This window comes from Salminus brasiliensis, chromosome 10 (genome assembly GCF_030463535.1).
Source record: "Salminus brasiliensis chromosome 10, fSalBra1.hap2, whole genome shotgun sequence".
NCBI classification, from domain to species: Eukaryota; Metazoa; Chordata; class Actinopteri; order Characiformes; family Bryconidae; genus Salminus; species Salminus brasiliensis.
Genome location: NC_132887.1, coordinates 33,439,590 through 33,456,871, shown reverse-complemented (window position 1 = coordinate 33,456,871; position 17,282 = coordinate 33,439,590). Strand labels below are relative to the sequence as shown.

The 17,282-nt window shown below is 39.4% G+C and overlaps 2 protein-coding genes across 4 annotated transcripts; both read right to left on the bottom strand.

Annotated features, from left to right (window-relative positions):
* Window positions 1–121: 121 nt before the first annotated feature.
* Window positions 122–1,838, bottom strand: pth2 (parathyroid hormone 2). 2 transcript variants are annotated; one of them, XM_072690520.1, is made up of 3 exons: window positions 1,716–1,838; window positions 683–792; window positions 122–589 (listed from the first exon to the last, which is right to left on the bottom strand). In XM_072690520.1, exons 2-3 carry the CDS (start codon window positions 790–792, stop codon window positions 226–228), a joined length of 474 nt encoding a protein of 157 aa, XP_072546621.1. In that variant the 5' UTR covers window positions 1,716–1,838; the 3' UTR covers window positions 122–225. The 2 variants fall into 2 exon arrangements, with proteins under 2 accessions (XP_072546621.1, XP_072546620.1); XM_072690519.1 differs by lacking the exon at window positions 1,716–1,838 and having other exon boundaries at window positions 683–891.
* Window positions 1,839–4,280: 2,442 nt separating this feature from the next.
* On the bottom strand, window positions 4,281–15,889 carry rin3 (Ras and Rab interactor 3). Of its 2 annotated transcripts, XM_072689900.1 has the most exons (11): window positions 15,713–15,889; window positions 15,278–15,485; window positions 13,824–14,410; window positions 13,123–13,237; window positions 12,565–12,637; window positions 12,385–12,476; window positions 10,418–11,881; window positions 7,364–7,672; window positions 6,553–6,684; window positions 5,800–5,963; window positions 4,281–5,611 (listed from the first exon to the last, which is right to left on the bottom strand). In XM_072689900.1, exons 3-11 carry the CDS (start codon window positions 14,346–14,348, stop codon window positions 5,273–5,275), a joined length of 3,213 nt encoding a protein of 1,070 aa, XP_072546001.1. In that variant the 5' UTR covers window positions 14,349–14,410; window positions 15,278–15,485; window positions 15,713–15,889; the 3' UTR covers window positions 4,281–5,272. The 2 variants fall into 2 exon arrangements, with proteins under 2 accessions (XP_072546001.1, XP_072546002.1); XM_072689901.1 differs by lacking the exons at window positions 15,278–15,485; window positions 15,713–15,889 and having other exon boundaries at window positions 13,824–14,123; window positions 14,203–14,266.
* Window positions 15,890–17,282: the final 1,393 nt, after the last annotated feature.

Here is a 17,282-nt window from a genome sequence, read left to right as displayed (position 1 = left end):
AATGTAAACACAAACAGATAAACTTTGTCATGAATTCTGCAAATCAAAAATTCTTCTGCACATTCTTTTTTAATAAGTAACCATATGAATGTTATTTCAACATTTTTAAAAAAGTTCCATTGTCTTTTTTTACAGAAATCAATACAAATGTCCTGCTTTGTCACACAGTTAACATTCAGCTTTATTTATACATGCAGTACGCATCCTTTAACAGGCAACTCACTTTTAGTTAACCACCAACAGTTTCTGCATGTAGGAATTCAGCCATTTTTGTCTCTCCATAGCTGTGAGAAGCTTACTCTTCTCCCTGAACGCTGCATCATCTGCCACCACAATGTTTCTCTTTTGCTGGTTACCCACTCTCTGAGACCAGTCAACAACTGGCCATGCCTTCACCAGATTTTCTTCCACCTGTGACTGGCTCAGAGGATTCCACTCATCCACACCCAGCTGCTCGGTCCTAGGTTTAACTCCACCAAAGTCTGGAGCAGACAACATCTGGATGCTCCAGTCACGGAGTGAGATGGAAGGGTAGAGAACCTCCCATTGCTCCTGTTTGGAACTGTCTTGACCAGCTGAAGGTGAGTTTCTGTGCCCAAGGTAAAAGAGTTTGCTGTTTTTGCCCATTTCTGTTTTCAGAAATATATTCTAAAGGCATCAAGGTGTAGTAGGGCACACTTACCTTGGCAGGGGTTGAAGGCGGGGTTGAGGGAAGGCAGAGGTTAACAAGATTATACTCATTAGGACAATGAGCAACAGTGTGGGACGAGTAGGCAGGGTTAGAGCCACCATCTGCAGTGAATGTATACACACATATAATCCATATAGGTTATCAGAGCTAGGAATATGATATAAAAAACAATTCATTTTCTCACATTAGAGTTGGATCCAAGCTTGTCAGACCATAAAACCTCATGAACAAATCATTCACATCAATGCTTTATATAAACAAACTAAATAAAAGCAACCAAATAGGCAAATGGTGAATATAAATAAGCAATTTATGTCAGTGTATTGTTCTGTACATATGGGTGAATACTTGCTACAGCATGTTACTAACTCATTGATCATGTGATCAGTCAGATGAATCTTTGATTTTTCCTTAATTGAGTTTAGTTTTTGTGTTTGCAATGCAGTGTATTTCACAATGTAGCAATTTAATGACTTCACGTTGTTAGTGACAGTTAAATCCAAAAAATATATATATATTCAACAAAATTGGACATTTAGAGGACATTTGTTTACTCTGATCAGTACTCCGAGAGAGTAGCCGTCTGTGTTTAAACTTTCCAAGGAGGGGAACTCAGATTTTTTATTGATTGATTGATTGATTTATTGATTCATTAATTAATTATATGATTTTATGCTTTATGCTCCATATTCTAATACAGCACATGTATGCAAGTAAACTTATTTAAACCATCTTTTAAATGTTGGGGTGAAAGTCAGATTTTCAGTCCAATGCCTGAAATGGTAAGAAAAGAAGTGTTCTAGACAAGCCATGAGTGCCAGAGTTTACACTACAAGCCACTTAAACCAATTATACAAGAAAGATGTCTTTTTATAAGCGTAACCCAAAGTCCCAAAAACCTGAAAATGCCACACAATTAAGAGACTAAATAAACACTCTGGATCACTTTTGATGTCGATTTTTTTAAAATAAAGATTCCTAAATGGTTCCTAATTAGGACATAATGGAAAAACTAACATCTTACCTTTGTAGACTTGTAGGTCCTTGGTGATATTTGATGCTTTGCTGTAGGATGCTGCCTCCAATGTATGGTGTTGAAGAAGAACCCAAAGCTGTGGTCAATGGAGTCAAAATTTTATGAGCTGTTCTTCAATGCAATGTGTTAGCAGGTAGAGCTGTTCCTTCACTTGCTTTCTTGCTTAGACCTTGGTTCAGCCACTGATAACCTGTGCTGCGACTACTAGGTGCTGGCGGATCACTTGCACCGGTGTAAACTTTTGCTGCTTAAATGTCAGGCGTGGTTGCAAGTAGATCGGTAGCAAGCTCCTGACACAGGTGCTGGAATAAATGCACTCAAACCTATGGATGCAAGGATTTATATATACAGCCTTCCTTTGTCAGAAGGTGTAAAAAGATGAAGAAACGATGAAAGGCCATGTGTCACACGCCCCTAGATGTCCTGTTCAGTTGGAATCTTAAAATAGAGAGAGGGACCAGGGGAAATATGGAATGTTTTGACGTCACAGAGTTTAATGATGTCTCAAAAAAAAAAAAAAAGAGTGAAAGATACAAGCGCCCACATTGTTGTTAGATGATCAAAACAAGATGTTTCTTCTTGTTGCTATGTGGAACTGATGCTTTTTGACCTTTGCTGACTCAGCCCTACAACCTTACAACCTTCCTTGAAGGTGTGTAACCTTTAGGGTCATATGTGATAGGTATTGGTGGGTAACAAGGATCCAGTTTCCAATTTGGATTTATGGCTTTAGTGTTTTCCGGCAGCCTACGCACACATCATGATCCTAGGCCATGGAAGACAGTATTCTCGTTAAATTTGATAGGTCCTTTAAGACTCTTGTCAGATGCAGCCCATCGCCCACAACATGTTGTGTTAACACAACCATCCTGACAACAGCAACCATGTACGTACATGGCAAAGTGTCGGTGATGACTCAAGTGTACACAAGGATGTGTTTTTCAGTCATCTGTCATAATAGCTTTGGAAAAAAAAGAATTAAAGATGGAGCAGCTTGTTTTCTTTTTTTTTCCTTTGACAAAAAGCTACCCAAATTCTACTCTTTGTTTAAAGATATTCCAGCACATTTCAATCTCTCTCTCTCTCTCTCGTTCCTATATATTATTAGATCGGAAAAAAACTGTGCAGTTTTCCTTTAATTGTCCATGGCCTAACGTCAGTGTGACTGGAGGCCACTCCAACTTCTTCCGCTGCTTTAAATGGCCAGTGTGAGAAGTAGAATGATGATAAGACAGTGTAGAGCTCATTGTTTCTCTTGTTAAAAGCTGCAGCCTTCCCCTTAAGGACAGAGCACTCATTTGCATACAGCCTAGGGAGGCCACGTTACCATAGGCCAACTTCATTTGGCCCTCATTTAAAATAATGGGCAGCCGTGGAGTGCGCAAGCATCAGAGAAAAGGTACCCAACATTCATTATGGAGCAAGGCAGCGGTGACATGGCCTGGTCAGACCCAAGATGAAGCCGATGGACTGAACAAGGGTGAGAAAAGGAAAGGAAAGAGGGACAAATGAAGCCATGGCTATAAAGAAGATTTGTGCTTGAGCCCTGAACTCAGTTGTGATGCCTCAGAATTGTCATTGTTATAATAAAGACGCTCATACACACCCGTGAGTCATACACATTTTACACAAGAACTCTCACTTCCCTTTTTTGCCCACTCATCCGCTTTTTTCATATCCTTATCTCAATGTCAGTATAGACTTTTGTGACGGTAAATAATTTTTAGAAAATTTCCTCTGAAGTTGCTAGATTGGACTTTCATTTCTTGGTGATGACTGTGTACAAGGCAGGGTTTAGATGATAAAAAACCTAAACAATAAAGAATAACTTTAAGTTACAGGACAGCAGCTATTTCAACCTGATTCATGCAAGAGTACATCACAATGCCGTTAAACCTTGCACAACTACAGCATGTTGTTGTGAGAAATCACCAGATATGAGCTTCTCTACCTCTAGCCATTCGGCAAATAATGCCTGCTTACATAAATACTCAAATAGAACACCAACAGACATTAGCCCATGGCTCGTTGCTGTGCTGTTGCCTTCTAATCAATAGGTAAGACACACATTTTGTTTCTGTACTGAGTAAATTATTGTCTTTATAACTTTATCTTAGTTAATTCATTAACTATATTAATTATATTTTTCACTTTTTACACTTATTTAGTAGACATATTTTAGTATCATTTTAATTTGCACTGGTTACCTAAAATGGGTTTAAAAGTTATTTTACCCGTTTTAAAGCAGCATTATGTGAGAATGTGCATTTCCTGCTCTTAGTTAGTTAATCTATGAGTAAATCAATAAATAAATTAATAAAATAACATAAACAAATAAAAATACCTCATCGAACAACTGTTTATGTTCCAACTTGTAACCTGGACATCCTGAGATACTGGTCTTCTCCAGTGGAGAGGCCTCTTTGTTTTCGTTATTCTGCTTCATAATTCCACTTTTGACAATGTAGTCAAGCTAGGTACTTGTATCACATTATAAAATGTATCACGTTATGTACTATATCTGTATTTGTGTGAATGTAGCCTCTCTTAAAATGCAAAAAAAGAAAGCACAAATTTATTTAACCAATATTACATTTTCTCGTTTCTTTTTAGTAAATAAAAATGACAGCATAAAAAGAAGAAATACTTGGTGTATACTGGTGTACAACCAAAACGCTACAGTAAACCTGCTTCTGTTGCACTTAATCTGTGTACATTAAAAATACACTCCATCTTTACCCTTGAGCTATAATGTGATTTAAGTCATAAATACTATCATGTAATTACTAGAAGTGAATATTGAGAAATTTAAGTAAGTTCAAATATCATAGGTATAGTAGCAAATACCATGTAAAAAAACCACAAAAAACAAAAGAACATTTTTAGGTAAATACAAAATATGAAGGTAAAGACAAAGTACATACACAAATATTGATTATTCATTTCCCAGATATAAAGTAATTACCACTGTTCACTAATTAAGTTACCACTGTTCCAAGTCTTACAAAGATCATTAGTTATGAGAATGTGAGAGTAAAAATCAGCACCAGAATGAGGTTGTGATCTCTGTCAGGATCATCCTGTTGGAACATGCATTTTCTTACTTCACTTGACAAACCAGTGTCAAGTGTATTGAAGCAGTTGAATTTTGTGTTGTGTGGGTGGAGAAGATAAGCATGTTTAGAAGTGGTTGTCCATGCAAGAAGTCTCTTTTTAAAAATAGGAAAACCAAAATCAGGCTTCATGAGCCTGTATTTGCCATAAATACAGAGTAACGAGTAGGGGCACTCCAGTGCTCCTTTGTCTCACAGATATTCTAAGCTTCTTTAAAAACAAAGAATGACAGTTTCAAAAATGTTCTCACATCCCATAGCTTGTAATAGATCTCCTAATAGATGGTGGTCTTAGAGTAAGACAGGATGGTGCCAGGATGACAGGAAACTATTAATTAATTATATAATTTTTTTTTTATATATAAGTTTTTATGAGCTCTTCCTGCGGCTCATAGTCCGTATACATATGATATGATAGGATATTCATGTTTTTCAGATCAAACTGTCCTCTTGGGGACGTGTAGGTTGAGGACTAGACAATGTCTGGCTGTCAGGTTCCTGTTCGGGCCAGCGTCCATGGCGGTATACAAAGTAATACTCTTTACGTGGCTCACTATGATGCAGGCTGGATTTGATAGCAAGTGGAAACTCTTTAGGGGTCAGGGGTTGGTAGTGGCCATCCACTAACACGCTCAGACAGTAGGAGTCAGGTTCCAACACCTCAAACTTTTCAGCACACTGTGATGATAGGTCGAGAGCAGTGGTGTTAGGACGCACTCCTAGAGTCTTAGTGTTGGAACCAGCCTCCAGGAAGGAGATATTGATGAAATCCTGGGAAAAATGAAGGGTGAGTTTAACTGGGTTTTAACATATATATATATATATATATATATATAAGGTTGTTATGTAGTCGAGTTATGATATATATGGTTTGTCATTATCACAGTGCACAGTGAGCATATCCAAATAATTAAATCCTATTTATAGGGTTTAAGGCTGAATGAGCTGTTGTAGCCTACCTGTACAGAGGAGCGTGAGGCGCGGGCTTTATTAAGGGTGCGGCGACGCTCCCATCGGTGAATGGAGTCCTGGATTTCAAGGCTCAGTTGCCTGGTCATGGCCTGTTTGTCATAGTTTTTAATGTGCTCCAGAGCTCCATATGTGGTGGTGAGATAGTATGAGCCTGGGAACACACATAACATGTAATTGAATGTATGCTAAAATGCTAAGGGTGCCCAATTCGAATTGACAAGTAGCAAAATCTGCCCATATTTGCTCCTAACACATGATTGGCATTCAGCATATAATTTTTTTGTTTTGGCCTGTATTGCGATTTTATGTCCTGTGAATAATTGAAGCCAGCTAAGTAAACACAGACTGCATTTGAATGTTAGTTAAATGTCAGCTGTTAAGACAAAGTAGATGAGCATATGTGTTTCACGTCAGTATATTTCATGTAGCCTGCATGTGTTTTGGGTAGAGAATAATTATTATCTGCAATTAAAAAAGAAGTCTGGGTAATTAAAATCATAAATGCAACAGCAATAACCCTAATGATATTTTACACAAAAATTTAAAAATCTCCAGTTGAAAGAAGTTCTCCAGAGCTCATCTGAACTTTCTCTGGGCCACGATTTTGGGTTAATCAAAAATAAATTAGCACAAAGATAAATTAACATTTTATTCATAAGAGTTATGTACTCGCCATGAGTCCATTTTTTGTTTGATTATGAACTTGACTTATGTATGAGTGTGTATTTGTCTATCCTTACCTTCTCCTAGCTGTAGTGCAGGGTCCATCAGTTCCATCATATACTCTACATCCAACAACAGAGCAGTCAAGTTGCAGCGAGCCAGCACGTACATCAGTACAGGCAGGAAGTCATCTGCGCCATGGGCTTTCCCTACACAACCCAGCAAATCATATAACCTCATTTTTCTTTTATTTATACACTCATCATACCGGATAAATAACACTCACTGCATTCACTCACAATACCCTGAAGGAAACTAAAATTAAGTCTTTAATACTACAAACAATATTACATAGCAATAGAAGAAGATGGACTATTAAAGGTTTTGCAGATTGCTTGCATAACCACTGAAAATGCTGCACAGAACATTTTGTCCTATACTTTCTCCACTGTGCTTCAGACTAAAGTCTGTATACTTCCTTTCAATAAACAGTCCCTGCTAGAGCCAAACATACTTTAGTTTGGACTGTGTTTTGCAGATGCTGTGCTTCCTTATTAGGCATTGATAATGTTGGCAGTAGTAATACAACAGCTACTTTTAGGGTAAGGAATAGAAGGTGGAGCAAAATTACAGCAGTTGAGAAAATACTTTTTTTTGTTTTTTCATATTCATATACATACGCTCATATTTACATATTTCTACAGGCATACAAGTGTGCTACTGTTGTACTGTTTTTTTCATTCCGATGTTTGCAAAACATCAGAAAAATCTTGTCATAAGTAAAAAAAATGTGCATCATAAAAGAATTATATATTTCTGCCATACTGCCCACCCTTACATGACATCTAGATAATAGGCCAAGGTAAAGGTAACTTCCCTCTTTCTGACCTGGGCAGCCCACAGACATGGACTCATAGATGTTCTTGCAGGTTTTAAGGAGCAGGTCAATCTTTTTCTGAGGTGAATATTCCTGATGCAGGTTCCCCAGCTTCACCTGGATCTTCTCCATAATGGGTGTATCAGGAACGCTTGTGGTCACCCCTAAATCTGTGGTGGTGGTGCCCAAGACTATCTGCTGGTTCTCCTTCAGCCTCTTCAAAGTGCCCCCACGGGAGTGGATATCTTTTAGACTGTTGTATACTGGTTCCCTCAAAGGCTTCAGAACACTCTTGCACAGCGCTGCCTCAATTATTATCTCTGAAAAAACATTTCAGTTTAAACAAGCATATGCAAAATCATTACACTTCACTCAACTAAAACATCACATTATTTCCATTATTTCATCATACATTACTGTGTAACAATCCAAACTATGTTACGCAGATAATAAAATACCAATGGCATGAGGTAAGGACTTCACAAAAACACGACATGACTTTTAATATCAAACAAATCTTGTGTTTCCTCATTAGGAATCCTTTTCAAGCACATCAGCTATTTTACGTTCTAAACTGCACTGCAGAGACAGATGAGAAAAACACATCTGAGACGACCTTCTGCTGAAAGTGGATAATATAGAGTTTACCCTTTAGAAACTAAGAGCTAATTCTGTCCTTGCAACAGTACATTTTTACAGGCAAACAAGCACAATTCAACACACAACCGATAACTGTTCATTAAGCATTGCTACATATTGTTGCTATGGAAACAACACCCTGTATCTCCATAATAGCAACTTCACATTAGCAGACCTTCAGTTTGCACCATTACTAGTGGTCCATTCAATATGAAATTGCAATCTCACAATATAAAGGACAGCTGGCAAATAGAAATAGCTGGAATAGTGTGCAAAAAAAAAAAAAAAAGAATATATATATATATATATATATATATATATACATATATACATATATATATATAAATATAATATATAATATATATATATATATATATATATATATATATATATATAAATGAGATACAGAAATTTGAAGATTGGATTCAGCCTTTTTGCAAAACTGTAAACACGTTCTCACAGAAAAAAACACATTCTGCACAAAGGTGCACTTTGATGCAAATTTGGTACACACAGGCCACAAAGGTTAAACACAACTAACACACTACTTTCTCCGTTAACACACTGTGAAAGAGCACGGTGAAAACTGTGCACACATGTCCAATCAGTTTTCGAAGGGATCTACAGTATGAGTCTTAGCACTAGAGCAAGCAGATACAGATGAAACAAGCCTACCAAGCACCAGTTCAGCACAACATGAAAGAGCAACAATTTCAGTATGTGTAAGTAAGGGTAGATACAGTTAAACTGCATATTAGAAGAATATGTGTACAGAGACATAAGGTCGGTCATGCTCTGTCACAGAAATATTAGTAAAACATTTACTGTGTCTACAATGTTTGAATTGGAATCCATGAAGTGTCCCGATGAATGTATCTATTTGGATGAAATTGGCTTCAATCTCACAAATATAAGAAGAAGCGACATAATTGATCAGTGTACCATTAAAGAAGTGCTTGGCTAGCATGGTACCAATGTGACCCTATAGGCAGCCATCAACAGCTACAGAGTCGCCACGTTACGTTAGTGACACATCTACTAACATTTCTGAATGGTCTACAGGTTTGCTTGGGCTTGATGGAGGGAATCTTAAGAGGGCAGAGCATCCTGTTCTGTACACATCCTGTGATGTACCATGTTGTCATTTGGAACAACGTGAGCTTTCACTGTGCTCCAGGAGTATATGAGTGGTCACAAATGTAGGCCTTTCACCATCATCTTCCTTCCTAAACCCAATAGAAGATTCTTCTCAGCATTGAAGGTTTATGTCTGCGACCCCCATAGCAGGAAAAATCTACTTCACTCAGTGCAGCATTTTATAAGTGGATAGCATACTGTGAGTACAAGTGCAAATAACTATTTTGCATTTCATATATTAATTCATGCTGGTTTTCTAGTATACACATAAATACATTAATAAGCATATGTTTCCTTAATGAGAGCATTTCTGCCCTGCTAAAAGTATAGTGTTTTGTAATGTTTTATTTAGTGTTTAACAACTGCTGTGTAGTATTATTGCATTGGCTAGCTTTGTTTGGCTTAGTTTTGAGTTTGATTTTGGCAAAACAAGGCATACGAAAGGTGTTTTAGCAATTTAGAAAAACTGTAAATCCTGCAAAACAACTCTGCATGAAGCAACTAAACAGACTTTGAGGATTTTGCCAAACATGGGATTATTACTTTTAAAGTATATTCTCATTTTGAACTTTACTGATTCACAACATGCTTTCACATTAACAATCTTTATGCCTTGATGGATTTGATGATTCACTGATGAGTTTGTAAGGATCTCTAACCGGAAAAAGGTCACCCACATGTGACACTGGATGATGACAATAATGTCATGTGCTTGTGCAATGATGTTTAAATGATGATTAAATAAAAATGATTTCTGTCATCATTGTTACATAGCAAAAGTAACATGTTCAAATAGCTTAAATCTGATTAAAAAGTACCAATTTTGTGTTTGCACAGCTCTGAACATTTTTATATGATTGGAGCCAAGAAAATTAGGCACCTGGACAACTTTCAAATACTGTACAACAGGCTTGTTCAGAGTCCTGGAGCCCACAGTTTGGTTATTGCTGCCTAATTGCTGCCTAGAATATAAAGCAGGCCTATATTCAACATTCACATTTCCCTCTTTTTCAATATGCATACGTCAGTGTAACAGACCTCTAGTACTGTGTTTAAACATTCAGCATAGAATGCAACAATTAGCTTTAAGTCAACTAAGCATACAGCTCGTCCCTGAAACACTGCCAAAATAAAAAAACAAATCATTGTAAATTTGCTGGCTGCACACTTCTGCCCTGCTTGTTTAGGTGTTTTAAAACCATGCTGCCTATGATGTCTTCCAGGACCATAACTGAACAGCTCTGTTTTATGCTAATACATTCTGTAATGGAACGGTGTAAATACATTACCCATCTTATCCTCGGAGTATGTGGCTGGCTCCTGCAGATTTTGCAGCTCAGTGCTCTGAATAAGGTAGCTCTTGAGCTGGGTCATCATTTGCCTGATCTCTTGGAGCATCTCGGTACTTGAGGAGTGCCTGCGCATGGTGTCCAGCGTATAGGCCCGGTAATCCTGCACCAGGTTTCCAAAGTAGGTACTCCCATCTCGAGACAGCTCCACAATTCGCTTTTGCAGCTTGCGGTCAGCACTCAGAAAGCTTGTGAAAACTGTGGAGAAGTTCACCATGGAGAGGCGTTGTTTGGCGCGGTCGAGCATGATGGTGGGGGTCCTCTTCACTAAAGCGCCCGTCACTGTCACTGTAGTGTCTGCCTCCTCCTCGGTGCTGCTGGTGGAGTAGGAATCATGGTCTGGCTGGGGAGCACCTCCCTCAGGGGAGAACAGCGAGACATCAGGAACTTTGGACTGGCCTGCAGTGACGCAGAGCAAGCGGTGCGTGGAAGTGGGTGTGTTGGAGTTTTGTGGAGTGCAGGAGGTGGGTTCTTGAGTGGTTGTTCCAAGGGCATTACTGGCCTCTGGCAAAGCTGTGGTCACAGCCTGAGAAGGTCGTTTTCTCCTAGGAGGTGGCACTGGAGCAACAGGTTTCTTCGCCTGACTTACTGACAGTGTAGTCACAGCAGAAGCTCCATTTGATATCTTTGAGTGATCCACCAGGCCTTCATCCTGCAGTGACTTTGGCTGTTCAGAGGCATCCACAGGCTTCTCAACTTGTGCCATGTTGTCATCTAGGCAGATAAGAGATGCCACAAGAGCTCCGGACACCTTCTCCTCTGCCTGTACCGAGTTGCTGGTACTAATGTTTGAAAGCTCCTGCTGGATCTCGTCTCCTACAGGCTGGTTCTCCGACAGCCTGCGTCGAAGTGGTACTGGGGGAATCCTCTGAGAAGACGCACGACTAGCCTGCTTTGTTGCTTCGCTCTTAGGTGGTTGTGCCATGTCTGGCTTGGCTGTCTCTACTTCGATGTTGGACGCTGGAGTTCCCTCTCTATCTGTGCAAACATGCTGGCTTCCTTCCTCTTTCTGCACCACAGGAGGAGTAGAGCTAAGCAAGATCAGTGTAGACTCTTCTGACGTAGGCTCTTCTCTGGTCAGCTTAGTCGAAATCTGTGCCAATGCTCCTTCTGAGACACTAATTGGACGTGGAGGCAAGGGCGGAGGCCTTTTGTATTTCGGTGGAGCCTGAATGGGTGTATTGAGGCTCTGAGTCCTGAGGATAGGTGCAGGAGGGCTGGATGGCATACTGTTGCAATATTCCTCAATGAAGATGGGATTGACATACCAGAGACGATCGCTGCCAGCAGAAAGTTGTATCTCACAGGAGCTGCTGTGGTCTGCTACTTCTTGAGTGCTGCCGCTGGCTGCATTTTTACTTAAATTGTCCTGAATGTGACTGTTCAGTGTTGAGCTCCAGAACTCTGTAGCAACAAAACAGTTTAAAATTAGCATACAAGGCAAAACAACAAAACCTTGGTAATATCATATATATTTGTGTATGCTAATGTAGCAATATTTTATTCTTAGTCATTTTGGAACATTTAAATTGGTTGGACTGGTCTGCCCTAAAATGTTTGCACAATGTAGGATGGCAATTTCAAATAATACAAAAACACTTGTTAAACTTGGCTTTGAGACCATTGCAGGAGGGGGTTTTGCTAAGTGATGTGATGTGGCTATTTGAGGCGGAAGCTACAGACTCACTACGTCCACATTTCTTAGCAATTGCACAACTTGAACAGCTATTACAATTCCACAGAGTAACAGAAACAGGAACACATGTTTGAATTACACGGTAAGGTCATCTGGTATTTTTCAAGTTTAAGTTATAGGAAGTTATAGAGTGTTATTTGGAGGAAAATTTCCAGAGGTCTTTGAAGTACCTAGCAAATGTGTCAAGTCGAGTTTGAAGATCATGTATTACCTATACCAAGTGTAGAGATCACCTCCATGTCTTCATATTTGCTGGCCTGAACAATGGCCTGCGGTAACTTTAGTGTGAAGGGGAGGATGTCCCTGGATGAAGATGAAAAACATGTGCTTAAAATATGCTCAGTAGTATAGCAACAGAAAAAAAAAACAGTGAACTTGAAGCCCAACTTACCGGCTAACACAATAAAAAGCGATGAGTTTAAAGATGTTGTCAAAGACCAAAACAGAGCCCTCAAGATAAAGCACTGTGGGGGAAAATGTCCATGGTTATAAACGCACAGGAAACCTCAGATTCATTTAATAGCTACCCTGTTTCAAACAGCATCAGCAGTAGTTTGCCAAGAGTGCTTAAATGAATAGTTGAATTTATGAATAATTACAGTAACAAATCATTTTGTATCTTTGTAAATGCTGACCTTGAGTTTAGAAAGTTACCATATTTGGATCAAGATAAAGAGAAAACCCCTGTCTCTGTCAGAAACCTAGACATAGACACACATCGAGATAAGGGGGAAGGAGGGGGCAGGAAGTCCGTCACTTTTAACAGCAGTTCAGGGCTGAGAACAGGAAACCTATGGTCAGCTCCCCTTCCTCCACAGCCCAACGGTGGCCTATGCAACACCTATACTGATGTGTGCATGTGTGTGTGTGCATGTTTTTTGTTTGTTTGTTATATTGGATTTGTAGTGTTGTACTGAGTCAGATTTCCAAATTACAAAGCTGAACTTACAGGCTTTTTCCTCTTTTACGTTCAACTCCTGGACCTGGGGTTCCCCCTGCTGGCCGGGAAGACACACTGACACAACCATTAACTTCTGGCCAATGTCCCTCCTCACTATGAAAATCTGTGTAAACAAATTGAAACCATCAGAACAGTCTGTTTTGTGCATATGGACCGTGTGGTTGAGATGAGCTGCCAGTGTACATATCTTTCTGAAATAGGAATTTCTCATGCTGTAAACTAGCATACGTTTAAATAGGCATGTAAATAGGTCTGGTAGACAATTTTTGTTATCATGACAAACTGCATCACAATATATTTTCCTGAGTATATCATGGGTTTTATCATCAAGAGGAGATTAGGGAACCACCTAATGCAGGGTAAAGTGTACATTGATTTAACGGGTTTAGGTATCTTTGGTCATGTTCTCATATTACCACAGCAATATTATCTATAAGTTAAAAAAAACAGGAGCTTATCAGGGTACACATTGAGTATAGGTGCAACACATTGTGACAACTAAAGCTCAACAACCACTAAAGCTCCTCAAACAAAATAAGAGAATCCCATACCCCTATATAAATTAAAAATAGTTAATTTAATGTAATATAGATAAATAAAAGTTCAGAATTACATTTGACACATTCTGCTGTTGTATTTTTCAAACATTGCCCATCCTTATAAATACTGATGAATATTTACAGTCTCACCCCAGGTGACTCCTTGTTGAGTATGTGAGCGACTCTTTCCTGCGTCATTCCTAGCTGTAGCCACACCGGACAGGTCTTGATCAGCTTGTCTAGAATACTTATACTAGGTGGGGCTGGTTTCTGGGGCTGGTCAGCTGGAGCTGGTGTGTTGGAGCATTTTGAGACCAACGGTGGCGGGGGTCTAGGAAGAGGTGGTGAAGAGAGCTTAGAGCCTGGACGTGGCAGAGGTCTGGGCATGGCTGTGGGTGACACTTTGGGGATGGCTGAGGGCTGTTGTGCAGGGAGAGGTGGGCAGATGGGCTTGGGCACCTGCGGAGACATGGACCTCTGGGTAGAAAGGAAAAATGGTTTTGGGTTTAGAGGTGAGGGAGAAGTTGACGTTGGGGAGATGGTTTTCCAGCTGGAGAAAGTAGGAGAGTGTGGGGAAATATCAACCAATGGCAGTGGTGATGTAGAGGTTGATGGAGAAGAGCAGTTGTTTTTTTTGAGGACAGGAGAGGATGTGGTAGGAGCTGGGGAGAGCATGGTGCATAATGAAGAATAAGAAGAAAGGCACTTGGTAGATTTATAAAGGCCTCGAGGTGACCCTGTGCAGAGAGAGAAAAAACAACATACAGATGCCTATTTTAACTTTGGGGAAATAACTAATGGAAAAAACACATCTGTTGCTGTGAGTCAACTGCAAAGACTTTGAGTAGAGAAGAAAACAATAATTCCGTGGAAACTGTAGTCAATGGAATTTGCATGCTTGTGAAAAAAATGCTTGCTTTCCAAGACTCCTAACGTATGAAAAAAATGCTACTAAAATGGGAAATACACTCTTAAAGGCAAAAGAAAGGTTAAAAAACACTATAAAGTAAGATAAAAAGGTTGAAACAAAGTTTACTGAAGTAGAGTTGCGCAAAAGCTTTTCAGTGTGTAGAGGTTGTTTAAATGTTAAAAGGCTCATTTACAAAAACGTCCCATTTGGAACAAACCATTGAAAAAATCTTCAGGAGTATGAAGTACTTTAATGTACTTCTTATGTGGAATCTCTTCACAGAACCCTGTTTTTTAAGAATGTTGCATGCATTGCTAACCATACACATCTGATAGGCCCAAGTTAAAATCTTTTGAACAACTTGAAGATGTTTGTTACGCCTAGTCTCTCAGTTCTCTAGTCTCTTGCTTTTCTTGGCAAGAATCACCTTTTCCTCCCGTTGTCTCAGTACACAAGCATGTCTTCCAAGGATACAATGTCAACTCTGCTGAAACACTTACTGTTGTCTTTGTTCGTTGGTTGGGAACATATTTTCATGCATATATGATTGTATGCATCCTTGTAAAGAGATGTAGATAGATAAGAACACATGTAATATTTACTTTTTTAAAAATTAAAGCAGAGAGTTGCAGACTAATGAAAGCATTTATAGAACAGTTTGTATTGGTATGTGTGTGTTTGTCTGACCACTCACCCAGTGGATGTTGTGCAGTCTTGGGTGGCAGCTATTTTCTTTTGAGTTACAGCTGTTTTTTTCATCGTTCAGCCTTTTTCTTAGCCCCTACTTTTTGCGCCTCACTCAGTCCCTCGCAAAGAAACCCTGTTCAGGGCAGGAGGACTCGTCCATTTCCTTCCTTAACTCCTTTTGACCTCCTGTTTTGAGTAACGGAACTGATATTCCGCTTTAATAGCGATGAGAAGAAGAAATGTCCACATGTGAAATATTACCACCTCGCTCTCTCTCTCTTGTCCTTCTCTCTATCTCAACTTCCTGTCTCTAAGTGAACAGTGGTGCTGTCAGGAAGGGGCTGTCCAGGGTGGTCAGCCAAACTCTAACATACACACAAACTTAGTCACATTTAAACATGAACAAATAAACTTTAGAACTCGTCAATGAAAGCTCACCCACTTTGTCTCCAGCCCATCTCTCTCTCTTTTTTAGACAACGATAAACTCAAGTTCCAGATGTTCTGAACTTAGCAAGCATCTAAAGCAGTCAAAGGCATTCGTTAGTAGTAGACCCCCAACCCCCACTTCATTCGAGTGTCTGAATCTAAGCAGCACCAGATGCCGAGTAGACACTGAAAAAGTTCCGCAGGGAATGTAGGGCAACATGTAGTTTATCTTACTGCTGGGGCCCATCCCCACCCGGGCCCAGCCCTTTTTGCTCCAGCTCATTGCGTAGCGCTCATAATATTTGCAAAGCGTCTCTCTCTCTCTCTCTCACACACACACACACACACACACACACACAAACACAGATCATCAAGTAGAATGGAGATTACTTCTTGCATATAGGTTAAAGTAAGGCTCACACATCACTTTAGTTTCTAATTTTAACTGTAGATAATGTGTAAGGAGTGTACAGGTTTGTGTGACTTTACGCTCCTAACGCTCTAAAGAAAGCAACTGTGCCATGCCCACAGATGTTTCCTGTTAGTGAGGTGTGACTTCCACAGTCCACTGAGTATGAGGGTGAAGGAGAAAACTCAAGTTTAAAAACTATCAAAAACTTAACAGTGAGTCAACACTGCAATTCTGGAACACCAAGTTATGTCAGTGTACTTTGACCATGTCTGTTATTTATATGCCAACAGAATGAGGTGAAAGGCAAACATTTGTCGAGTGGAACCCAAGACCCTAAAAGCACCATGGGCTGCTAAGACTATTTCTGTAAGCGTAGGGGGAAGTCAATATGTGGTCAGGTCAGTGTGAGAGCCCAGTGATGACTATCATGGAATCTGAAAGGAAGGAAGGAGAGGCGTTACTTAGTCTCCTGATCCAGGATGGTCAAGTCATACTTTCCGCTCCTCCCATACAATGCTGCTGCCAGGTCATCTGCAACTCTGCCCTAAATCACTGCTTCCCCTCCAACCAATAGGATTCTACACTCTGTGATTTGTCAGTTTCTATTGGCCACTGGCAAAAAGACACACCAACAGCTGAACTGAACTAAAGCATATAATCGTCTGTACCAGATCACCCACATCGCCAATTTTAAATATAAGGCCTCCTTTATTGGGACAGGTTTTTGTATCAACTATTTTATATTTGTATTTATACCAAGTTACCAAGTTATTTATACCATTATACCAAGTTACCTGGTAGAGTTTGCACAACTCTAATCTTAGCACAGCCGTGCATGAAAGTTGATCCACAATTATTTTGCATCACACATTGCATCATTTCTCAATGCAAACGAAAAGAGTAAATTACACATAAAAAACCCCCAGCAAAAACAGACAATGAAAAAGTAAAAGAGCAGACAATTTTTTCTAGCTTAGTCATTAGCATAACTTCTGATATCTTTTGATTACATCATTACATTAGGTTAACTGCATTTGAATTATATTTACCTAGTTAAATAGTTAAAAACTAATTGCTTCTTTGTTTACATTTGTGTTTGTTTGTTTTTTCACCCAAAACAGTGTTTCTTAGTAACTACTTGCACAACTTGAACTGATTTCTAAACATTTATA